Source organism: Epinephelus fuscoguttatus, linkage group LG8 (assembly GCF_011397635.1).
Source record: "Epinephelus fuscoguttatus linkage group LG8, E.fuscoguttatus.final_Chr_v1".
In the NCBI taxonomy this organism is placed as follows: Eukaryota; Metazoa; Chordata; class Actinopteri; order Perciformes; family Serranidae; genus Epinephelus; species Epinephelus fuscoguttatus.
The window spans coordinates 1,941,147-1,966,378 of NC_064759.1; the positions used below are offsets into that span (position 1 = coordinate 1,941,147).

A 25,232-nucleotide genomic window follows, 5' to 3' on the forward strand; every position below is an offset into this window, starting at 1 on the left:
CTGCTGTAAAGTTTAGTTGATTCAAAACACACATCAAACACACATTAAATATGTCTTAATAGAAACAATATCAAACACAAGTACACAAACCAGCTTTACTATAACTCACACAGATTCACAGACTAACACTTGTCTTTATCTGGATACTAGCCTCGCATCACCAGGCTCTTCAAGCGAAGAGCCTGGTGTCTATTCACTCTGAATTTTGTCTAGATTCTGGTTCCGGTCTAGGGAGCGGATGCGGTATTCACCAAATTCACCAAACTAAAAGTGTTCACCATTGTAAAACTTTAAATTCTGGTGCACCATCGATTTGGGGTGATGAGGGGTGTAAGAAAATTGATTAACTTAATGGCTCGGGGTTCTTCTTGTAAATTATATTCTTTAAATTAAAAGTTTCACCGCATTTTTATTAGCTTGGTGCTTTTATTTTTACGGAAAGGCACATCCATCGAATTCCGGATCCTGTCTCACTCGCCCTGGTTCCGTTTCCTTACCAAAACGGCCACTAACGGCCCCAGACTACTGGATACATTCTCCCCACAAATACAACATGCTAATGCTATTAGCACAAGTCTATGGCATTTTACATTGTATAAATTAGCCAAGTGGCTAATGGAGATTTCCTCTACTCAAATGAAGTTAGGTACAACAGCAACATTTACCAAAGGTTACAATATTTAATTATTTTTACAAAGAATTATTAACAAATGCCATTTTTTGAAAACTACCCCCATTTTCTTATTTATATAATATATATGTAAAATCCTGGTTTAAGTCCATGTGTTTGTGTTTGCATCGTGCTATTATTCCATTGTCTTATTTATATGCATTTAAAAGGCATATTTGCACGTTTTGTTATTTAAATGGTGTTTGTTGTTTTACTTTGTAGTGGGTTAATAAATGTGTAAATCAGGTTTTATTTTATTAGACTTCAAGTGTGATTAGCTTGTTAAGCTGTCAGCCAATCAGAGGGCGGGAAACACCAGGAGGGTCAGTAATGGAGAGAAGGAGAGCAGGTAGTAGTTAGCAGGAGAGAGTATAAACTAGTGAGTCGATAAGAACTGACTGTAAACACGGGAGCTAACAGAGTGTGGAGCTTTAGTTCAGTCACTGACTGTGAAAGAAGTTTTGACAAAGTGAACCGTTAGCCTGCTAGCATCGAGCTAGCTGGCTTAGCTCGCTAACCGTTAGCTAGCTTAGCAGTTTCAGTTTACCCCGGTCAGTGGAACAAGAGGACAACACAACACTGCGGACTCGGACAACGTGTTTTTTGGTCTGGATTTGTTTTGCTTCGGCTTTTGGATTTAACACCGTTTTTGTGAAGGACTGTGGACAGTGAGCACAGTGTTGTAAGTTACTGAACTCTTGAGGCACAGATATCTCCTCTGAGTAGCAGTGACATTACAGGCTACACTGACTGTTAATAGAGAGCCACAGGATTTAGTCCTAAAGTGAGTTAGCAAGTTAGCTCTCCCTGTAGGCTCCTCATGAAGTCAGTGTGTTTTTTTAATGGCATTTTGGTGAGAGGCCCAAAATATGGTCTGTGGTTAACACAAGCTGAAGAGACTGAAACACATCAGTAAATACCCCACAGTGTTTAGCTTCTGTGTGTCTTAGAAAATGGCGGTTGCTAACAAAGAGCTAAATAAAACTACAGAACGTCATCACGCTGGGCCGAACACGGCTTTATTGTTATGGTGATGACGTCAGGACATGCAACCGCAGTGTAGTTCATTTACAGCCTAACGGTAACTTTGTACCTCTGGCGATTGTTTTCAGGCTTCAGTAATCATGAAGTGTTAATTTGTGAAGATTTTCTTACGGAACTAAACGTGTAAGTATCATAAACGTTTGTGCACAGAGTTTATTTTCGGCAATAATCCAAAAGCCGATGGAAAACTCCCCATCGGCTAATACAGGGATCTGAAAGGGTTGTTGGAGATAAACTACGTTCGCCTGAAGAGTGTAGCAGGTGGGGATTAAAGGTCACGGTGAAGTCGGACAGCTTCCCGACAGTTTCCAGCAGCCGTCAGTACAGGAAGTCACAGAAACAACTAACGTTAGGCTACATCCGGTCAGATGTGATGTCGATTATTAAAATATAATCAGCCTCGTGTATCAGTTTGATCCCAGTTGTTTTAATTATGATAGAGTAGCCTATTAAAATGCCTCACAGGAGATCTGTAATTTATGTTCATGGCTCAATCTCCATTTGACGTGAACTCTCCTGTAAATCAGCATCATATCAGTTTGACCTGCCCCCTCAATACACTGTGTCTGACTATAAGGTTCATGTTATATACAAGACAGCAGCTTTCATTAAATATCAGTCAAATATAATCAGAGCTTCACATTTGTACACATGCTATTTTAAGAATCCTCATCTCCCACTGATCACCAGTGTCTGTAAATACTTCAATAATTAAAACAGTCCAGTGTTAATATACAACAGCTGTTACCAGAATAAACCTTGAAATCAGACCAGTAAAATTTAAATATCTGAAATTCATATAATTGGGTCAACTTCTAAACCAGTCGGCTGTTAGATCAGGTGAGAGCCAGGCGTTTCCCATCATGCCCTGGGTCTTGCAGTAGGTGGAGAGAAACTGCAGCACCTCGATCAAGGACACAGGAGAAGTGTGTCTGTACTGACCATACAGAGCAACATCTGGCCATAAATAAACACATGTATCTAGTCTAGTCTGAGCTTTTGTTGGAACGCGTACGATGCTTTGGAAATAATAGTTAAGTAATTTAATATGGGCCAAACCTTGCTAATATTAGAGCTAGTTTTAGCTAACATGACTATTGTCAGCTTGTGCGAGTGACGGTTAATATCTGTGTGTGAAATAATATAATTTGCTTGCGAGCCTGCTTTATCGCTAACAGCCGCTGCTGCACAGTGTGTATTATACCGCTGCTAAAGGTGTCTTTATGCGTCTGTATATTTAACGCACAGATCACTGACAAAGCAGCAGTATTTTATGAGTTTGGATTGGGGCTGGATTTTTTTTTTTTTTTGCTTGCCTGTTTTGGAAACATTTTGCAGCTTCTCCCTGAGCTGTTCATCTGAACAAACTCTCACCTCTGTGCTCTTTTATTAAGACACAGGAGTGAGATGGATGCTGGTGTTGTGGTCACATGATCTCTTGGATCTCTGTGACACCTGTGGACTTAACAACCCACAAAGAAATCCAAGGTCTAATGAGGCTGGATAAACCACATATTGACTGAAATGGGGGCCTCATATAAAATGACCTATAGTACCGAAATTTGGCGTACAGCCTGATACGACCTCTCCCACTGCACTGCCAGATCAGCTTTTTCCCATTAGTGAGTATTGACTTGTGCTCACATGAAAACTTTTCGGTAGTAGTTTTCTGGGGGAATCTGAATGTGCAAAAGCAGATTTTGTCCTTTATCTAATTTCTTCTCCCAGCTGCTCACTTAACTTTCCTTGTCCCCTCTTTCCACCTCTGTCCCTCTCCTCCCTCCTCCTCTGTCATGACATCATCTGTCCTCAGTGTGGTTGGGGTTTAGTTGGAGCGCTGCTGCTATATTAAACCACCCGATTTATTTTCGCCCTGCTTTGATCCGTCCTCGTTAGAGCTGCCTGCCGCAGCGCCACAGGGCCACGGGACCCGCCAGCCTCCACTTTATGAACCCTCACAGTGTGTAAAATAAAACACACATACACACACACACAGAGCATGTGGATAAAATCAGCAGTAAAAGCTGGGTGTGAAAGTGGAGTGGATTAAACAAGCGCAGTCCCACGGTGCAGTTAGCGCTGATGACGGATACAGTGTGCAGTGTTCCTGAAGGTGACAGGAGGATCGTTGAGTTGGTGTGAAAAGTCACAGCTTAACTGTGAAGACTGAGTCACGTTTTACTGCAGAACACAAGCTGCACACGTCTAACCTGTGATGAAGTCTGATAGCAGAGCACAGAGGTGATGTGCAGGTGAAAAGCTGTTGTGAAAACATTTCAAGCAACATTATTTTATTCAGCAGTGATCAACAAATATTGGTCACATTGCCACGGAATTTGTACAGATATTTATTTCCCCTCAGGATGATTTGTAATAACTTTGGTGATCCTCTGGCTTTTCATTATCTCAAATAATTCGTCTAGTTATTTGATTAATGACGAAATACGTAAAAAAAATTACCTGTATTTGTTGTTGTCATGTCAGTGTCAGTCAAATCTGATCAAAATACGTCAAATCAGACCTGATAAAAAAGATTAACTCAGTTTTTGCTGTTTATTTAGTCATGAATATTTTATATTATAAAGTTGAGGGGTTTTAATGAAGTAATTTATTGTATTTTACTGCTGGAAACAAGGTCTCCTGTGGTGGGTTGCACACATACCGCGTCACCAAAGCGTCACACCTGTTCTGCTGGCTGTCCTGTTTATACATACATCATTTCAGCACTGTTATGACCTCAGATGCCGCCATATAGACGAAACAACCCTCGCACAGTAGAGGCAAAATAACAATGTTGGGGTGGCTGCTGGCAAGATAGAAGAAAGTTAATTGTATTTCATTCACACATAACAGTGTGGGTATAAAGCGAGTCGAAAATCTACAAAGTTTCCCTTGAACTGTAACTTCCTCCACTGTTAGTAAAATATTACAACTACCAGATAAAGTCTAAAATTCATGTTGCTTTTTCTAAGCTCAGACAAATAATTATAATTATGAACAAGGTTTTCTGTATGTTTGTGTAAGATGATGTAGACTGGATTATATATTTTTTAAACTTCAAGACTTTACGTCCTTTTTGACTTCCACCAGTAAAAGGATCATGAAAAATAAGAATTCAAACTGAAAAGAGAGCAAAAGAGTGTGTCGTTAACAGTGACACACAGCAGTCATGTCTAAACTCTGGCCCGTGAACAGCCCTCAGCTTGTCTTTCAAAATATTCTATATGATTAATACAGTATAGGTTAATCATGAAAGATCACTTTGCATTTTTCTCTACGACTATCATACAGTTTGTACACATGCAGAAGAACTATGCAGGTGAAAGTAATGTGTTTTCATAGGTAGACAGTGAACAGGCAAATGAACAGTCACCTAACGTCAGATATTTCCTGCTGGGCATCAGATGTGGCCGCAGCAAAGAAGTGTGAAGTCAAGCGCGAGGGCTGCTGCTTTCAGGAGTGCTGGAGAGATGAGTACTGATGAAACTGTTGTGTTTCTGTCATTTGTACGTGATGTTTTTAATAATCATAGTGATGCAAGAAGCAGCACATTAACTTATCTGGCCCCCATTTAAAAAAAGTCTGGACACTCCTAGTATTCAGTATGTTGGAAATATAACACTGACCGAGTGTCTCTCTCCTCCCGTCCTCTCTCTGTCTCTGTGCTGCAGGAGGGGAAGGCCGACTGTAAACAGGAGAAATGCCCGCTGGTGTCTGAGGACTGTGCTCTGGTGGTGAAACAGACGGGAGCCTGCTGCGAGAGGTGTAAAGGTAAGACAGACAGACAGACAGATGGACAGACAGATGGACAGACAAAGCCAGAATAATGGGGTTGTGGAAACTACATAAAATCTTAATATTCAGAGTTAAAAGTTTGAATGACTTGTGCTGTCTTCAGATTCTCCACATTGAACTCAGGGGAGGAAATGAAGTCTTTGTACGACGGCTGTGTTCCTTTGTGTGTTTGGCTGTGATGTCACAATAATTCACCAGCAGTGACGACAGTAATGACTCTAGGATGGTTTATTGTAGGACGACTGTACCTGCAGCTGCTCTGCACTAACAGCAGACTGTAATAACACACCGGTACAAAAACACAAAGATGCTAACCAGAGCCTCTACACACACACACACACACACACACACACACCCTTCAGGAACCACTTTATGTACAGTACCTAAACAGCCAGGCCTGAATAAGACCTGTGGGAGTGAAGCTGTGTTATTTACCTCATATATATTCTCTCTAACACACACACACACACACACACACACACACACACACACACACACAGCTGCAGTGTGTGGAGACAGTGCGGCGGGTGGACGGGTTCACCGTCGGGTTTACAGGCCACAGAAACACAGTTACTTTTATGAGCCAGAAACTCCTCAGTGGACCTTCATCTCGTAGATCCTCATCCTCTCCTCTGCTTCCTCACACCGAGGCTCTACTTCCTGCTACACATGCTGAGTTATATACCTCTGAGAGTGCAAAGTCACCACGGCCAACCTCAGCATTAATATTATCCTAATCAGACTAAATCGAGGCTCTAAGGGGGTTCAGCAGAAAATCTTTTGTGTTCATGTTTATGACAAAAACAGCATCACCTCTCACATGACGACTTCTCTGCTGCATCTCTGTGCATCGACACCAGCTTCCTTCAGACTGTGAGATTTTAGCACAAGTTTAATGCAACTACACTGTGTGACATGGATCTAATAAACTTGGGTATGACATCAAGTTTGATGTCTGCAGACTGTATGATGACAGCGCCGACTGAATCACAAGCTACGACGTACGATGCAACAGCTTCACATACTGAGTCATACTGCAGGGTTACTGTAAAGTGTGAAGCACAACATAGAGGAGCACATTAATAAAAATAATCATTGTTATTAAATTCATTATTATTATTATTATTATTATTAATGAAATGTCCAGAAAATCTTGATAAAATGTCATTATTAAAATATTCAAAAAATATTAATGAAATGTCCAAAAAATATTTTTTAAAAAGTCAGAAAAAATGTTGATAAAATGTCCGAAAATATTATTAAATTGTCAAAAAAAAGGTAAAATAAAAATGTCCAAAAAAAAAAAGCTGATAAAGTGTCGGAAAAATATTATTAAAATATCTTAGAAATGTTATTGAAATGTCAGGAAAAAAAATGTAATAAAATGTCTGAAAAATATTAATAAACTGAAACAAACTGCCACCAACAACACAAATGAGAACGTGAAAGTGAAGCTTTTTAGATTGTAACTTGTTGAGAAAATGTTTTTTTAATGAAATAATTTTTCAAGATTATCATGTTGTATGTTTTACTATAATGTGCAGACAGTGTGAGAAGTTCTGGAGCATTCAGCCGTCAGTAGGGTCGTTGTGTCTGCTGTCACTTCCACATCAGAGTCATCACTCAATATGTTCAAACCCTGAATGAATAAACTCAGAATGAGCTGTTACTAAAAAGTCCTCACATTCGACAATGTTCCTGTACTTTTTATTGCTTACACACAAACACACACACACACACACACACACACACACACACACTCACTCAGACACACACACACCTCAGCAGAGGCGCGGCCCTTTTGTTTGTGGTTTGGCGTTTTACGACGCAGCACTTCGTTAAGAGAGGTGGAACGATATAACTCGGACGCGGAAAGCCCCTTGTTGCCACGACAACCCATGTTAGTTTCTATTGTGCGGTTGACTTGTGGCTGCTGAGACCAAATTTAGGACCCCTGTGTGTCCCCGACTCCGACATGTCATATCACTGTTTTCTCACTTTGATGAACTCATACGCTCAGTTAAGGAGACTCCCAGCTGCACTCCATCACTTTATTGGGAACAATTACTTTTAAACTGCCTCAATTAACCAGTTTATTATGTCAGAGTTCTGAGGTGTACTGGGCCTGAAGTGTATCCAAAAAGATCATAAAAATAACTCTACAATATATGCAGTTTTTATACTTGGAGTTTAAAAAATCATTACAACATCCAAAAGTGTGCATTAATTTAAAGTCCATTAGAAGTCAGGTTAAATCACATGTATTTCTCTTGTTAAAGCTCTGTTATTTTTTATATATTATATATATTATCAGTGACGGAGGACGAACCAGAGGAGGAAAGAGGAGCTGTCATATCAGTCTGAGTGTATGAAGACGACGTGAGTCTCTGTGGGATCTAATCTGATCGTCTCTTCTCTGAAATATAAGACCCTCCTGCAGTGATACAGTGTCAGACGGTTTGGTTTACAGTGAGGAAAGCAGATCAATGGTTGTGATCAGGTTTCATTGTATAGAAAGTTGAGCATTGATCTGAGACCACTTACTGTAAATGGCATGAAATGAATAGGCTTTTCATTTAGTGCTGAGTGGGCAGCTCAGTGGGTGTGGGGTTACTGGGAGGCTCCTTTACGGTCCGTAGAGAGCTGTTTGGACTTAAAAACTGAGGCTGCGGTCCGATCAAAGGTTCCTCACCAAGTGAAATGACCTGGAAGTATCCAGAGTAAGTGGCTGCCGTGATCAGAGCTGTCCGAATTCTCTAAATGATCAGGAAAGGAGCTTCTTATCTCCTTAAGCACAGGAAACACTGGACCATCCTTACAGCACTTCACAGAAACTTCACCGCCAGCTAGCATTTTGGAAGTGTAACTGCAGAGCGACACAGACGCACCACCGCACAAGTATAAATGCCCATAACGGTTTACGCTCTGTGTAGAGCCGACGCACAATTATAAATCTGCCTTAACATGCACATTTAATCTAACTCAGCTTGATACTTTGAGCACCTTCAGTAGATCTGATGCAACAGCCTCTGTGATTCGTCCTTGTGTTTCAGCTGTTCTGCGTCTGTGTTATGGGGTGGAAAAGTGTGTGTGTTACAAAAATGTTGCACACGGTGGAGATCAGTTTGACGCCACTTTCGTGCAGAACATCAGGGAACTGCCCTGCGCTTTCTTTAGCAGTAATTTTTGTTGGTAAATGTGAAACGTTAGTGTCGCACATGTCGTTGTATTCACAACCAGAAACAAGGAAATGGTGACGTTATCAGTGATTGGACAAAAATGCAAGGCTGCACAGAATTCACAGGGACTGGTTGAGTTTATGTTAATTGCTGCGACTGCAACATCCTGGAGGGGCTGCATGATAATATTGTCTAATCTAAGTACAGTCAGATCGTCTTTGCACTGCAGTTACCTTTCATGAGACCTTATGGATTCTCTGTCACATATTCCTTTTTGACTATTTGACCACAGCCATCGTCCAAAATGAGGACATGTTAATTACTTGTATGAAGATTAAGAATCGTAATGACTCTTTCCCTCTCTCTCCTTCTCTCTCAGGCTGCATGTTGGATGGACGGTCTTATAACAGCTCAGTATCCTGGACCACCTCCACCAAACCCTGCATAACCCGCCGCTGTCAGGTGTGTGTGTGCGTGTGTGAGATGAAAGATGAAGTGAGTGGACAGTGTTGTTTCAGCTCAGACGTCATGTGGAAACCTCTGACCTCAGCTGAGAAACAACACAAACATGCTGCTGTTAGAAGATGAGATACAGGAGGAGGGAGGAAAGAGGTATGGGAGGTGATAGGAAGGAAGGAAGTAGGACCAGCATGCAAAGGGGAAGGAAAGAAGCAGGGAAGGAAAGAACAAATAGAGCTGGAAGGAAAGAAAGGAGGAAGCAAAAACAAAGGAGAAAAGGAGGGAAATAAAGGAGAAAAGAGAGGAGGAAGAGGCTGAGTAAGAAAGGAAAAACCATGGCAGAGAATCGCCAAGATGGAAAGACACATGGGTGAAATTTAGTGGAGGGATGAATAGAGGGATAGATTGTGAGAGGAAGATAAAGAAAGGAACAGAGGAGGAAGCAGTGAAGGTGAGAAATATTAAAATACAGCAAGCAGCAGTTGGAAAATGGAAGTGAAAGTGATGAAGAAACAAAATGACATCAAATGAAAGGAGAGAAAACATGGAGGAAAGTTAAATGAGAGATGTTAAAGTCATAATAAAACAGTAAAAACTGATTAAAGTATTTCCCTGCTGGCTGTGACAGGAAGGTGTCATCACTGAGGCCGACGTTCAGTGTGTCGTCCACTGCAAGAATCCCAAAATCCACCCAAAGAAGTGCTGCCCCACCTGCCCCAGTGAGTACCACCCCAGCCTGAGTCACTGTCATGTTCTCTGTCAGTCTGCATGTTGTCAAATACACCTGCTTGATTTAAAGCCGCTACAAGGAACTTTTAACTGGATATGCAAAAGTCTCTTGTTTCTGCTGATGTCTGTGCGTGACCTACAACAGCAAATGAGACCATCGGTGTGAAGATAAGCTATTTCTATATAGTGTATATCCACACCTTTAGGAAACTGTCTCCGGGTCCGCCCCAGGTCGCTTCCAGGACAAAACAATTTACGGCACTCGGACGACACACGTCATCTTACCTAGCTGCTTACATTTATAGTGACTCTTATAAATAGTCGCTATTCCTCCTCCTCGACCCGACGTCCGCGGGGAGTTAAAATAGCAGCAATCAGGTTTTGTGAAAGCACTGGACTCACCAACAGTCAGCCACGTCTCAGTCACACAGAGAAAATCCAATCCTCGGGAAGTCAGGAAATCCTTCAGGATAAACGTTTTGTTCGCTAGTGATCTAGCATTTACCAGCCCAATCCTGGTAGGAGCCGGCGGGTCCACAGCGTTAACACCTCATCCGGGCCGACGACAGGTACCAGCCAGGTGTCGACAGGGTCCAGTGAGTGCAGAGAAATAAAGAGGCGAGGCACCGCTCCATACTCAGTCCAAGAAGCCGTGGAAGTGCTCGCCAAACAGGCCTTCAGCCTTACCAGCCGACCACTGCGTTTACCCCGGCGGCGGTGGCGTTTACGCCGGAGAGGTGGAGCTGGGGCGCGGCAGAGGTGAGCTGGGATCCCTGATAGGAGCGGGGGCAAAGTTTTCCCGTCTTGTTGTTTCATTCATCCCCAAAACAAACACATGCACGAGCCAGGTAAGCGTCTTTACGACAATACGTGCTAGAGCTCATGGGAAATATAGGCTTCATTTCGGCAAAACACTACCGCTTTTGTCCACAGGGTCGCCAAAATCAACTCAAAATGAAAGTTCCTTGTAGGGGCTTCAGTCAATCAAATGTAGAATTTCTGTGTTTTTATTTTAAAATCTAATGAATGAAGCTAATGAATGTCTAAGATAATAAAAGGCAGCTGTTAGTGTTAAATGACTGTGTGGTCCTCTGAGAAGTCACCTTTTTTTTTGTTTGATAGAAAGATGACATGTGAAAGAGACTCGGCTGAACCAAACTCACCTTCATTGTGCCAGTTTTGACTCTTTGAGTCATGGTTGTGTATTTTAGACATTCAAACTGCATAAATTCAAATAACAGACACAGAGATACAAATCATTTTGAAATGTGGAATAAAATAAGCTCCAGAGACAAATTAAATGTTTTGTATTTAGTACAGTTTTGAGAATTCACTTTGTCAATTTTGTCATTTTACCAGAGTTTGTGCACTGGTTAATTTGTGAAGCAGCGTAATTTTAAAACGTCTTCGAACTTGACTCTAAAACTGCTCTGAACTTGAGCCCAGGGTGCAGAGAGGAGATCGGTGTGTGTGAAGGTGAAGTGAACAAAACAAAAAGTGAGTGACGTGTTTGAAATGTTGTAACGTCTCGTCCTGCAGGTTGTATCTTTGAGGGTCGTCTGTACAAAGAGAAGGAGGAGTTCAGCCCTGAGGGCAAACCCTGCATCAAATGCACCTGCACTGTGAGTACACACACACACACACACACACACACACACACACACACACATGCACAGTTGCGTTTACTCTCTGACCTCTCTCTGTGTATGAGTGTTTGTGAGCGAGGCCTCTGTCCTCTAAATAAGTTAGTTTTGGAGTCTCCAGCGAGTCAAACTTTTGGTTGGAACAACATCCTCCCCCTGATTTTTTTCCTCCCTTGGTCCTCCCTCTCTGTGTCCTCCTTCCCTCCCTCCTTTCCCCCCTCTTCCCTCACTACACAAACAAACCCTACAGGTACGTCCATAAACACATTACAGCATTAATGTGTTTGCACCTGTAGGCCTGTTAACACACACACACACACACACACACACACACACACACACACACACACACACAGAAACACTTTGGCCTCGCTGACACAGAAATATTGTACATTTACTTATTTATGTGAGGAAATGTTTTATTTATTTCCTTTGTTTCTCCAAAAGTTTATTGTTAGTCCATGCACATCAAACAAAATCATTTTTTTCATGTCTCCGTGATAGCTGTGGTCGGAGGCATTCATGTTTTCAGGCTGTACATCCGTCTCATTGTCGTGCTCTCAAGAATGCCTTCAGAGAATCTTCAAATTTGGCACACGTGTTCATTTGGACGAGGTCACTGTGACCTCACAAAACGTTTTCGGTCATGACTCAAGAATTCATTTGCTAGTCATGACAACATTTTATACAAATGTCTGATATGATAAAATCGTGATATCTCAGAAATGGACTGGGCGACATTCGGTCAGATACTGAACTGATGTGTGTGAAGTGAAATGTTACGATAAAACACGTAAAAACTTTCATCAAACTAAACCTTCACCAACAGGTTATAATGTGCATGGGAATGAAAGTTTATTTCATCACTTAATGCCAGAAGAATTTCCTCCTGATGTAAAGTCACTGTGTTGAGTTAAGGACTATCACATCACATTGTGTTGTGTTGCTGTTTCAGGGAGGGCGCACTCTTTGCATGAGGGAGGTGTGTCCTGTCCTTTCCTGCCCCGCCTTCCTCAGTCACACCCCACCTGGACAGTGCTGCCCCAGATGTCTCGGTAAAGACCAATTATCACCTCTCTGATTTGTCACCTGTGTGTGGAGGTTGATTTAAACCCTCTGCAGGTGCAGAGAATGTAGAAACAATGATGGTGTTCGCTGTGTTTTTTAATGTTTGACACTGCAAGTCTTTTGTTTCCTGTTTTCTCCTTCATTGTGATTTCCACAAATAACTCCTCCTCCTCCTCCTCCTCCTCCAGGTCAGAGAAAGGTGTTTGATCTGTCTTTAGGAAGCTGTCTGTTCCACAGCGAAGTTTATGAGAACGGCACCTCCTTCATACACGACAACTGCACCACCTGCACCTGCAAGGTACCGACCTGGACGTCAAACGCTCCAACTGTCCTACTGAAATGAACTCGTCACCTTAGTGAAGGATAAATCCTACATCACATTCTTTTTGCTTGCTTTTATTTTCATTTGTTTATTTTACCATTTCTCCCTCATTCCTGATACGATGATAAGAGATTATTAATCCCACACAGCAGCTCAAGATTCAGAAGAGAATGAGACAAGATTTAAAAAATTAAAATTTCTCTTTAATGTATAAATATCATTGTACACTAAGTAGTAAAATATTGCTCATATTATTGCCCTAACATCGCCTGTCTTCTTCCCAGGATTCCACCGTGGTCTGCAAGAGGCGATGCTCTCGGCCGGGGAGTTGCCATGGTGACCATTGTTGCGAGGAGTGTCTGTCCTACGTGAAGGTGGAGGAGGTGAAGTACTGCAGAGTCCGGAACAAGATCTACAGGGTGAGACAGACAGAGGGGATGATGGAGGGATGGATGGACTGACAGGTGGTTGGATGATGGAAGGAATGATGGGTGAATAGTTGCTGAACAGACAGACGGACGGACGGATGGTTGAATGGTTGGTTTGGTGTGTCTCCATCTGGATGTCCTCTGATGTGTCTCTCGTCTCCTGCAGGAAGGAGACATGTGGTCGTCAGTTAACTGCACGCTCTGCGCCTGTGTTAAAGGAAACATTGAGTGTCGGCCCAAACAGTGTGTACCAATCACCAGCTGCCCCGCGGTGAGTTACGGCCCACCGGCCAATCACCAGCCTACATCCTGTTTGTAGGGTTTACATCACTGTTTCAGAGCTGTTGGACAGCGACTGTCTCTGTCTGTGTCTCTGTCCACTTCATCTCATCTGTCTGTCTCATCTGTCTGACGCTCACACTTTACAGCCTGTGACTAATTCTCACTTTACATGCGTGACGCCTTGAGACGGCGACACTCCTCTGATTTACAGGCGGAGCAGCATTTCACACGTCAGATTCAAGCGTTTCATATTTTCAGATTTATATTTTCCTCGTTCAGTCTGAATCAGTTTGATCCTTGTTATTGTGTGATAGAACACATTTATGGCAGATTTATGACAGATCGACTTTCCCTCAGGGGCTCAGTGTCAAAGACACACAGTTGTTACTGAGCCCGTTGTTTCCAGGACTTTGTATAACAGCGAGGTTTCTCCTCTGCAGTCACTTTGAGCACATTAGAGATCTAACCGAGCGTGGTGTTAGCTGTCAGACGCTCTGGGAACTTCTGGCAGGAGGAAGGTTTGTGCTGCGTTCACCTGTCGCAGAGGGTCGTCTGTCGGCCACCGGGTGATGGAGTGGATTCCTCGCATACCGCTGGCTGCTGGCGGTCACACAGTCAAAGCCGTTAGTCCAAGTTCACACGCTTCCAGTGGTTCCAACAAGCCCTCACCTGTTGTTTGTGGTCAGAGCAGGCGACTGAGGATGATGTAGGTGGTCTCAGTTTGGTCTCCTGTGAAAAGAAGTTTCACTCACTCATGATGTTGATTTAGTGTTTTAACAAAAACACTTCAACAGCCTGGTTTTCACTTTTCCTCAGATTTTAACGAATCTCTCACTCTCACTAATGAGCTGCTTCGGCTGTCGTTCCCTGGTTCAGAGGGGGTTTGTCCTGTTGGCTTAGCTGCTAAAGAGTCTAGCTGTGCAGTGGCTCGTGCTTCGGCTCTAGGTCCTGTATGTGACAGTGCTTCTGGGTTAGCTGCTGAGAAGTGTCTGTAACTGTGCAGCGGCTCGTTCTTTGGCTCGCTGTGTTTTTCATCCACCACTCTGTCGCTCCATCGGCATCATAATTCAGAGTGAAACCGAAGTGGCTCCAAACAGCAGGCCTGTAGGTTACTGAAGGATCTTCTGTAGCCGGTCTGGTAATGGCTTCACTAACTGTCTTGCAACGAGCTAGCTTAGCGTAGCTGCCTCCCAGTGTGTCTCACTGCAGTAAAATGTTCTAGTTTGGGGGTGGGAGGGGCAGACACCATGTTTCCTGTTCCATCCTTTGGGCTGCCTTATTGAGAAGATCATATTCAACACAGTTTAAGCTGTAGATTTTATTTTCCAAGTGTAAAAGGATAATTCAGCGTATCGTTCGGTTTGTAATGTTTTAAAGATGGAGAGATGTTTGTTTTATTTGTTGAAAGGTCATGGAAATGTGATTATGGGTCCTTGAAAAGTCATGGAAAAGTTCTGAACCTTTGTCCATGACAGTGTGTGGGAACCCTGCAGCTTTTATTCACACTCACCCAACATGCGGTTAGATTACGTTACTGCTGCAGGGACGTGTGGAGGTAACACAGCACAATAACTCACACACCTGTCCCGAGTTATCATGAGAGTGACTCGTCTCTCTCTCAGAGGTCACCACAGCCCACCTCAGTCTCCCAAACACACACACACACACGCTCCCATGCCGTCATCCTGCGGTCAGCGGCAGGTCGGCAGAGTGTGTGCGTCTCTCTGGAGACAGTGTGTCTCCGAACAGCTTTTGTCTGTTTGACGTTTGAGTGACAGCAAAGAAGAGGTTCCCCTATATTTAGGCCCCTGAAAACCAATCTGTGTGTGTGTGTGTGTGTGTGTGTGTGTGTGTGTGTGTGTGTTAGAGAGAGTGTGCGTGTCCTCAGTTTGTCAAAAGGCAGCTCTTCAAAGAGAGAGATCACCCTTTGTGCAGAGGTTAGGACTCTGGAGTTTGTATTGAGTGTAGAGAGAGCGTCTGTATGTGATGACAGATGAGTGGTGTGTGTGTCTGTGTGTGTGTGTGTGTGTGTGTGTGTGTGTGTGAGTGTGAGTGTGAGAGAGAAAGAATGAAGGGCTTCCCTGAGGCAACAAAAACTAAGTGTGTGAAAGAGTCCTCTGATCTGCACTTCTGATGGAAGTTGAAACATACTGTACACACACACACACCCCCCCACACACACACACACAGTTTCCTGTTACACAGACGGAGTTCAGCGGTTGATGTCGGCGTATCGGTGTCTTTGTGGTCGTCCTGGTTTGACTGTGAACTTGTCAAAATGAAAACTTTTCCTCTGTTTCTATGTTTCATTTGGTTTCTGTTGAGTGCTTGAATGAAACAGAATCATGACCTTCGTCATGTCAGCCAACAGAACGATGTGGAAAAAGGTTTTGTCAGTTTAGCTGTGTGTTACCAGGATGTCCGGTTGATCCCTGGTGGTCATTTTGAAACGTTTGCTGCTGGAACAAACCTGGAAAATTATGTTTCATCTCACGTCACATGCTATTTTCGTCAGTAAATCAAACCCACACCTTTAAAAATGAAGTGCAGTGTGAAGCTTTGATGTAGAGAGCTGAGTATTTTATTTGTGCTAACAATGAACTGTTATGTTCATGGTTTGAACCGTTGCCTTCCCTGTTTCTCTCACCCTGTAGTTCTCTCTGTCCTCCTCTCTCTAAATCCTAAATTCAAACGTGGAACAGTGTGTGAAGCCGCAGTGAAAGCTGACAGTAATCACAGTCACATCGCAGCTTTGACCCTGCAGTGTAAACAGTTTATATCAGTAAATAGTTTCCTCAGATCTTTTCTCTCAGCTCTGTCTGTGATGTTTCTCTCTATCAGTCTGCATCCTGTCAAAGGTTTTCTGTTTGTCTTTCATCACCTGTCATGTTGAAATGCTCTGCCATCTTTTCTTAATGTTGAATCCCTCTGAGAGTCTCTAACGCTGTGTGTGTGCCTCGTCTCTTTCAGAATAAAATCCTGAACAGGACGGGCTGTTGTCCAGTCTGCACTGAAAGTGAGTGAGTCCTTCTCAACGCTCCGGCTTCCTCTTTCCCAGAATTCACTCAGCTTTAAATAATACAGGAAAAGTCTTGAAGTTGAGGTCTTAAGAAGTCCTAAAATAAACAAAATATATTTATTTAAATCTGTTTATTGTTTAAATTGTGATTTTGTGCAGCTGTGAAATGAGTTAGTGTTTTTATTGAGTGATACTAAGTTAGGTCATCAAAGTAAAATCTATGAATCGTCTTTCTTTAAGGACAAAAACACGTCTCAGCCTCTGAATCTTCAGCCAAGCATTTCCCATGAGCTTCAGTCCAGACTGTGGTTTGCCCTCGGGTCATTTCACTCTGGTTTTTGGCTGCGACCTTCAGTAAAAGTCAACAGACGTGGCTGTAAATGTACCAGTGCAGGACTACAAAGACTCCATGAACTCTGTCTTCTTCATAGTGTGGAGTTCAGTTTGTAAAGACGACATTTAGTCACATTATCGCCTCAACTGTTTATCAGTAATGACATTTTGCTGTCAGGCATCAACACCGATCTTTTACACCCTCACATTATGAGTTGTCTCTTTCTATCCCGGGACAACAGAGACATCTGTTGCGCTCTGCTGGTATTTTACGTTCAAGCTGCAGACATGTTTCCGTAACTTATTTGTTTCTTTTCTCTGTCTTTATTTCTCTTTGTCTTTGCGTCTGTCCCTCTGCAGAGCCCGGTGTGTGCACAGTGTTTGGCGACCCTCACTACAACACCTTCGACGGCAGGACCTTTAACTTCCAGGGAACCTGTCAATACGTACTGACTCGTGACTGTGGCAGCACCCCAGGACCAGGAAATAACTTCAACCTCAACAGCCCAGACTCCAGCTTCATGGTAGGGTGGGAGTTAAAGTTTAAGACACACTGATGTTTGGGGAAACAGTTTGTCTGTTTGTTTTACTGAAAGTCTGATGAGAAAGAAAGATAAATTTCATCTCTGTGCATTTAGTGGAGGGCCGATAGAAGACTCGCTGAGCACAAACACTGGAAGCAGAGAAACTGCAAGCCTCTGCAAAAGGAGGGAAAAATATACCTTTTTAACTTGTGAGGTCACAGACCAGCCACCAAAACATCCAACAGTCAGCTGGATTTAGTCCAGGTTTAGGAAACAACCTCATAATTACGCCAAGCTAAACACGTCCTGCACCAGTCTGTGTGCACTCAGCTGTTGTTGGTTAACTGCAATTTGTACACCGACTGCTTCTCAAACCACAACGCGTCGTTTCCTAATTCTACCTGTGCTAAATATACAAGAAGACATGTAAATAAGATTGCTAAGGAATTTTTTTAAAGGAGTCTTTGACAGAACTAAGCTAATATTAATCACGATAAAGATATTGGCTTCCCACAATGAAATGAACATGATCGACTGCAATACTGACGTTTAAAATGCTCCACTCAGAAAACTCTGCTGCACATCAAATCAAGTGCTTCCTTAAACTTACAGTCATTCATGTCTGAATGTTGCGACTGAATGAAATGTCTGAAGCAGAAGGCGAAGAGCTAGCTCCTCTGTGAAAGTCCAGTAAAAATATTTTGTCCTTAAAATCATCAATGAATGATTGTGATAAATAATTATCTGTCCGTTTGACCATCGCTTCCATTTAAATCAACGAATCAAAGGATTCAAAGGAGCCATTTTCCATTTGTTTCCCAGGTGCTGGTGAAGAACGACGCCCGGCGGACTCGCTCCTTCTCCTGGACTCAGTCTGTTGAGGTGAGGTTGGGAGGTTTGGTCCTCAGTCTCCACCAGCACCTGACGGTTCGGAGGAACGGCACCCGCATCGCACTGCCCTACCACGGCCCTGGGGTGCACATCGACCTGGACGGATACCTGCTCAAACTCACCACCATCGCAGGTCAGCGCACACCTCTCTCTACAGGAGGCTGGCGCCCAGTTTAAGTCCTTCAGTCTGAAGCGTCACAGACCAGCTTCATTTAACACTTTTAGCTTGTCTTGTTCTCTGATGAGTCTGAGGAGCAGCGTGCAGTTTAAAGCTGCGGAAAAAGGTCGTAAATGGATTTTGAGTTAAGATTATTTTGCACACCAAGACAAAAACATAAACCCAACATCAAGTACAAAGTTTCTTGTTCAATTTCCTGCATTTTTGAAGAGGTGTCCATGTTTCTAAAAGACATCTCTTGATCTTTGACCTTTAAAACACACCAGATGCAGACACCTCTATTTGGTTTGTTGTGAACACAAGTATTAAGCTCCGCCTCCTCCTGCAGGTCTGGAGATCACCTGGGACGGTGACAGTTTTGTTGAGGTTGTGGCTGCCCCCCACCTGCGTGGACGCCTGTGCGGCCTTTGTGGCAACTACAACGGCCACAAGCGTGACGACACCATGGGAGGCGACGGGCAGTTCAAATTCGACGTGGACGAGTTTGCCGAGTCGTGGCGAGTCGAGGGAAATGAGGTTTGCTCCCAACAGCACCCGCCTCGCCGGCCAACGTCCTTCCTGTGCCCCGGCAGCGTCAAAGTCAAGTTCCGCGCCCACCGGGAGTGCCAGAAGATAAAGTCATGGGAGTTTCAGAAGTGCCACCGTGTGGTTGACTTCGCCCCGTTCTACAGGTCAGAGCCTCACTCTGACTCTGAGTGTGCTGGAACGATTATTATTAATGTTCTGAAAGTGTTTTTATTAAAGTCCCTCTCTGAAGGTGTAAATCTGAAGAATGGACAATTAAAATGCCAAAAGACGACATACCAACACACCCATGTCCAATAGAGTGCTAACAGTAGAATCGTCTGTGCTCCTCCTCTCTGCAGGTCATGTGTAACGGACATGTGTGAGTGTCCGGTCCATAAAAACTGTTATTGTGAGTCCTTCATCGCTTACAGCCGAGCCTGCGAGAGGGAGGGAGTGCCCGTCCTCTGGAGGGCCGACACCGCCTGCATGGGTGAGTAGAGCTGTGTACTGATGTTATATCAATACTGTGACAGGAGACTAGATTTTGTAGAGATTAGATTTTGGATATGGTAACTTTGTAAGTGTTGTCTTTTCCTGGTTTTAAAGACTGCGTTAGAGTAAAGTGATGTCATTTTCTGAACTGAACAGACTGTTGTAGCTGTTCTGTTCTCTGCCTTTAACTACTTAGAGATTTTTGATAGATATTCATCAGTAACATGGATATAATCACTGTAAATAGTTTGTGAAAGCAGCAAGTCAACCCCGTGGTATCATCGGTATATTGATATTGAGGTTTTTGTTCAAGTGTTTTTTGATTTTCTCCATATCACCCGGCCCATTGGGTGGGTGACAGTCTTAAGTCAATCTTTCAGAGGTCCTTTTATAAATCTAAGACAGTGGAAGTAGGATTTTATGAATTGTTTCTTTCTGACATCACATCGTAAAACCAACAAGACTTGTAATTTCTTTCTTGCTGGGATAGTTGTTTCCTGGATGACATGGGGAAGTGCATATTCAACAAAAACTGGCTCTTTTTAAGACTTCGTAGCATGACTAAAAGCAGTACAAGGCAATGCACACCAGGCTCTGCGCATTTTAAAATCACCAGAAAACTTGCCATCAGTAACCAGAGTCACATCGACATCATTAAAGCTGTTTTGTTTTTCTACCTTCCCTCCCTCCAGCCACCCAGTGTAAACACGGCGCCGTGTACGACACCTGCGGACCGGGCTGCACCAAAACCTGCGACAACTGGAACGAGATCGGGCCGTGTCACAAGCCCTGCGTGGCCGGCTGCCACTGCCCCGCCAACCTGGTGCTGTTCCAGGGACGCTGCATCAAACCCACGGCCTGCCCCGGACGGTGACCCTTGTGATCCAGGTGGGAGGGGGGGCAGGTTAGGGACGCTCAAGTATCACAGTTTGGGGGCCAAACAAGCCGAGGAGGGTTTGGGAGGACACAGACGGGTGTCAGGTCGACAGATCACATGTGACAAAGTACTCAGGGTCCAGATCTGTCTGACAGAGATACAAGCTACGGTGACGGACTGGATGAGAGGCTGAACGTCGCCACCACCTTCAGCCTCTGACTTCCACGTGCCTTGTGTAAACTATGCATTGTCACTACCCGTCACCGCCACCGGGGGCGCTAATTTCAGTCTTGTCAAGGAACTGAACTCCCAGGAGAAAACTCAGGGGCCCTGAGGTGGAAATTTTTGTCTCCACCTTCTGCGGAACGTTTGACCACGCTGCCATGGACCCTCAGGAAACAGTCTGGGCCGGTGGACTCCTGCCGGAGCCAACATGGCACCCACATTTCTCTCACAAACTCTCTGAGGTGGGAAACTGAGCATCTGCGTCTGGAATACAGAAATTCAAAGCGGAGAAACTCATCATATCAAAGTGCCCTCGTGATCTCTGTTCCCTCATTTCATACTGTAAGCTAGCCAGATTTATATGAAAGACAGACAGCTTTTATATTATTATTATTATTGTTCTAATTAATATTATTATTATTATTATTTGTTGTTGATGTTGTTAATTTATATATCGGTCAGATGACACGTCGTAGCAAGAGCCAGAATCATGAATATAATGCGTTATAAATGATTTAAAGGGAAACAAAAGCTATTTATGTATTTGTTGTGTACTTGTGTTACTGTTTGAAGAGAAATGCCCAAATGTGACTCCGTTGTTGCTCCATCGCAGGGAAATTGTACTGTATTGTGTTGCGCTCCGTGTACAGCTTGTTGTGGTTCGTATCAACTGAAGGTGTTCATCTAAACATATGTTTCACTTGACGATAATTATTTAAGACCAGCAATATAATCTTTTATCGAAGTTCATCTCTGACTGCTGTCTTTACTTTCCTCAGTGTTTAAAGCTTTAATAACTGTCACAGAAGAAGGTCGGATCTGAAGGTCGCTGGTTCGAATCCCTGAAGGAGCTGAAGATGTCTGCAGCGCGAAAACTGAAGGCGTTCTTGATCCTCTGTTCACTCGTGCTTTGTATTTAATGATTTCTCAGATACAAAAAAAACAAAAACGACAACAAATTCTTATGAACTAAATAATGTTTATTTTCCACACTTCTCTTTAACCTTTGATTCTTCTCTGTGAAACACAGTTTTTACTCTCCAGGCCTCTAAATAGGATTCATGTTAAACACTCAGGGCTGGAAAATCCGTCTTCATCTGAACCACTCAGCCTGCAGACATGAACCTCTGACGATCAGCTGCGAGGACAAATATCTTCATATAAAAGTTTGGAGACCATAAAGTTTTAAGGACCAGTTAAAGTAGAATTAAAGTAAGATTACTCTAAAACTGTCCCGTCAGGATGTCGCAGCATTTTTTTTTTAGCTACACGGCAGCTTTTCCTAAAATTTGTGATGCATGCTGCAGCGTTTAGACGTTGTTTACACCTGAGGCATCACGTTGTCAGGTCGTCCGTCTCATTCTTGTGAACATCTTGAACCTTGAGGGAATTTCTTCAAAGTCACAAAACATGCTTGTGACCATAACTGAAGAGTTTATACGCTTATTATGACAAAGCTTCACACAAATGTTGAACAGGATAAAATAATGAAGTGATGGCATTTTATATCTTGAAGGTCAAAGGTCAGCTTCAGTGTGACATTGTGATTTGTGTTGTTTGTTGTTTGGTTGTATGACTCCACCTACCAGTCAGGTGTCTCTGACGGGGTGTTTCTCAAAGTCAAGGAAGGATCTGCTACGTAATCGACCCGCCGAAGGACTGTTCCAGTGTCAAGGATCCTTGAGTCCTTCTTTCAGAGAAATTCCAAGGATGCATGTGTGGATCCTCCGCGGGTGTGAAATCCCCACAATGCTTTGCGCACGATTTTCTGGAAGTGGAGGCTTCAATAAAAATCTGCGCTTAAGTCTGTTGTTCACACTGTTAATGATCATTTAGAACTTTTTTAGCTGTTGTCTTTACTTCATTACTCCACTTACTCTTAAATATGATCCAGAAATATATTCTCAGCAAAAGTCACGTGACTCTGAGAATAACTGACGCTTGTTCAAACTGTACAACAACATTACAGAGTGATCACAGTACCTGAAACCTCCTCAGTCTGCTGAGGATTAATGACGATCACGTGGGGACACTTGTTAGTCTGTTCCAATGTGTGTTCACTGAATGATAGGAAGGACTCTTGCCTTGTCTCTGTAGGATCCTTCCTTGGGAGGACTCATCTTCCCAAGGAAGGATCCTTGACTTTGAGAAACACCCTTAGTCTCCATCCATGTCAGTGAAAACATGGATGCTTCACACACAGAAGATCTATACAATCAGCACAGTTTCAAGATTAGAGTCACCAATTCAGTATCTGACCAAATGTCTCCCCTTCTGTTCCTGAGATATGACGTTAAAACATGATGATGTCACAGTCAAGCTGACCTTTGACCTTTGACCTTCATTATTTTATCCTGTTAGACATTTGTGTCAAGTTTGGTCAGAATTAGTGTATGAAACCTTGACTTATGGACAAAAACATTTTGTGAGGTCACATTGACCTTTGACCTTCAACCACCAAATTCTAAACAGTTCATTCTTGAGTCAAAGTGGACGTTTGTGCCAAATTAAGAAAAATCCCTCAAGATGTTCTTAAGATAACACATTCATGAGGATGAGATGGGAGCCAGGTCGGAGTGACCTTTGACCACCAAAATCTAATAAATTTCATCCCTGAGTCCAAGTGGACGTTTGTGTCAAATTTAGTGTATGAATTCATTCAGTTATGGACAGAAACATATTTTGTGAGGTCACTCTGATCTTTGGCCACTAAACTCTGATCAGTTTATTCTTCAGTCCAGGTGGACGTTTGTGTCAAAGTCCTTTCAGGCGTTCTTCACATGTTGTGTTCACAAAGATGGGACGGGCAACCCGAGAGCATACTGCCTCTGGCCACGACTGTCGCCGACGCAGAGGCATAAAAATCCCTGAGTGCAGAAACCCAGGCTTTAACCATGCGTTTATCGTGGAATTTGCAAAGACGATAGAAAACAAACAATTTAACATATTTTGTGCACCCTGGAATCGATCTGATGTAGACTCAGTATCCACAGCTTCACTGTCCCCTCTGAAATCCCCTTCAAGACAAAGAAATCAGATTTATCAGAACTCTGTAAGAAAAAGACTCGATGCTCACAATGACGAGTGAAAAACACTTATTTAAATACATTTTCACACTTTTAATACACTTCAAATTTGTACAAACATTTTCCACATGAACAAAGCACTAAAACAAAAACATGAGAACTAAAGTCCATCTGACGTCTGTTGAACACGTGTCACAGATTTCAGACAGGATGATTCGACCGTTGTGTCTCAGTGGCTGCTTCATTCACCCGTCTCTCTGATGGTTCGTCCTCCGTGTCGACGGACACAGTGACGTGGTTCTTTGTGTGAAGAAGCAGCAGGATCAATAAAACTGTCCTGGTTATATTTAGTACTGTGGTCGGTCAGTAACTGTTTACATCTCTGTCTCTGTTGTGTGAGCTCAGAAATCAAACATGAACCTCGTCTGAGGACACAGCCGTGATATAAAACAACAACACATCTTATACGACAGCAGATCATTTATAACAGCGTTCCCCAAACTGGATCTGACCTGTGACCGAAGGGTTTCATTACAAAATCCTTCAAAAACATTTAGGTTTTAAACATGTTCATAAACACTTTCATACTTAAATAAAAGTTTGACAGGAAACATCTGTAGGCGCAGACACAAGCTGTTAGCATCGTTAGCTCAGCCACCTCCATATTGAGAACCATGTGTAATCAATCCGAGCCAGACTCTGAACGTTGGACACAGCTCCTCGGACCATTCTGATCCAGTGTTTCATCCTTTAATTGTTCTGGATGGAAACATAAACGTATGAAGGTGTTGTTAAACTGAAATGAAGTTTTGTAATGAAACTCTTCAGTCGTGTGTTTTTAACGCGAGTCGCTGTGTTGCGTTATGAATGAAATACTGTAGCACCAAATGATTTTCATAAACACCAGCAGCTCCTGTAGGTAACAGGAACAATCTTTACAACTCGTACGCACGACACTAACGTCTCAGATAAAATCAAAATGTACACATTAACACACCAACATGACTCTGACACACACACACGTGTGAACGTTCCAGCTCTCTGCACACGAGTTCAACTCTTTGGCATTTTCAAAAAATGACACATTCACCTTTCTTTCCGAGCTGAGCTGCTGTAAGGCATGAAATGGTCCTGTTATAGAAGATTTATATGAAACTGGGATCAAAAATAAAATGTTCTCTGTTTGAAACATGAAACAAACGTGAAACAAATAGTGGTCATTCAAATATTAATAATATTAAGAACAGGAAACTACAGTTCTTTGGAGGATTTTTTCCCTTTCTCAGACTTCATCATGAATAATTTGAGTTTCAGGTGTTTTTATTGACCGTTAACTCTGATGAACCGTTTAATGACTGTGGGCGCTTTAATATCATCAGAACTGTGATACTGTGAGTGGTTTTACTGAGTCAGTGGGATTTATTGTGACGCTGCAAAAGGACGAGAGGGAAGATGATGACAGAGATACCGACACACCGTTTATATCAATTCCTACTGCACTGAAAGCACTTTATGATTGACTCACATAAACAAGTACGTCG

General features: G+C 42.9%; 2 protein-coding genes across 4 annotated transcripts in view; one reads left to right on the forward strand and one right to left on the reverse strand.

Annotated features, from left to right (window-relative positions):
- Window positions 1–15,633, reverse strand: part of LOC125892608 (cathepsin S-like) — an 853,108-nt gene extending 837,475 nt beyond the window's left edge. Inside the window, exon 1 of the mRNA XM_049582639.1 lies at window positions 15,620–15,633. The gene's annotated coding sequence lies outside the window, so the exon portion shown is untranslated. The remainder of the gene's footprint in view (window positions 1–15,619) is intronic.
- Window positions 1–21,415, forward strand: part of bmper (BMP binding endothelial regulator) — a 41,346-nt gene extending 19,931 nt beyond the window's left edge. For 2 of the 3 annotated variants that reach the window (XM_049582625.1, XM_049582627.1), the window contains 14 exons: window positions 5,386–5,485; window positions 9,068–9,150; window positions 9,776–9,866; window positions 11,416–11,498; window positions 12,475–12,574; window positions 12,776–12,885; window positions 13,194–13,328; window positions 13,504–13,608; window positions 16,590–16,635; window positions 17,332–17,495; window positions 18,318–18,519; window positions 18,893–19,235; window positions 19,431–19,561; window positions 20,256–21,415. In XM_049582625.1, the coding sequence (XP_049438582.1) occupies window positions 5,386–5,485; window positions 9,068–9,150; window positions 9,776–9,866; window positions 11,416–11,498; window positions 12,475–12,574; window positions 12,776–12,885; window positions 13,194–13,328; window positions 13,504–13,608; window positions 16,590–16,635; window positions 17,332–17,495; window positions 18,318–18,519; window positions 18,893–19,235; window positions 19,431–19,561; window positions 20,256–20,437 (1,875 nt within the window). In that variant the 3' untranslated portion in view covers window positions 20,438–21,415. Of the gene's footprint in view, window positions 1–1,042; window positions 1,353–5,385; window positions 5,486–9,067; window positions 9,151–9,775; window positions 9,867–11,415; window positions 11,499–12,474; window positions 12,575–12,775; window positions 12,886–13,193; window positions 13,329–13,503; window positions 13,609–16,589; window positions 16,636–17,331; window positions 17,496–18,317; window positions 18,520–18,892; window positions 19,236–19,430; window positions 19,562–20,255 lie in introns of those variants that run through there. The other variant, XM_049582626.1, reaches the window with a different exon arrangement.
- The last annotated feature ends 3,817 nt before the right edge of the window (window positions 21,416–25,232 follow it).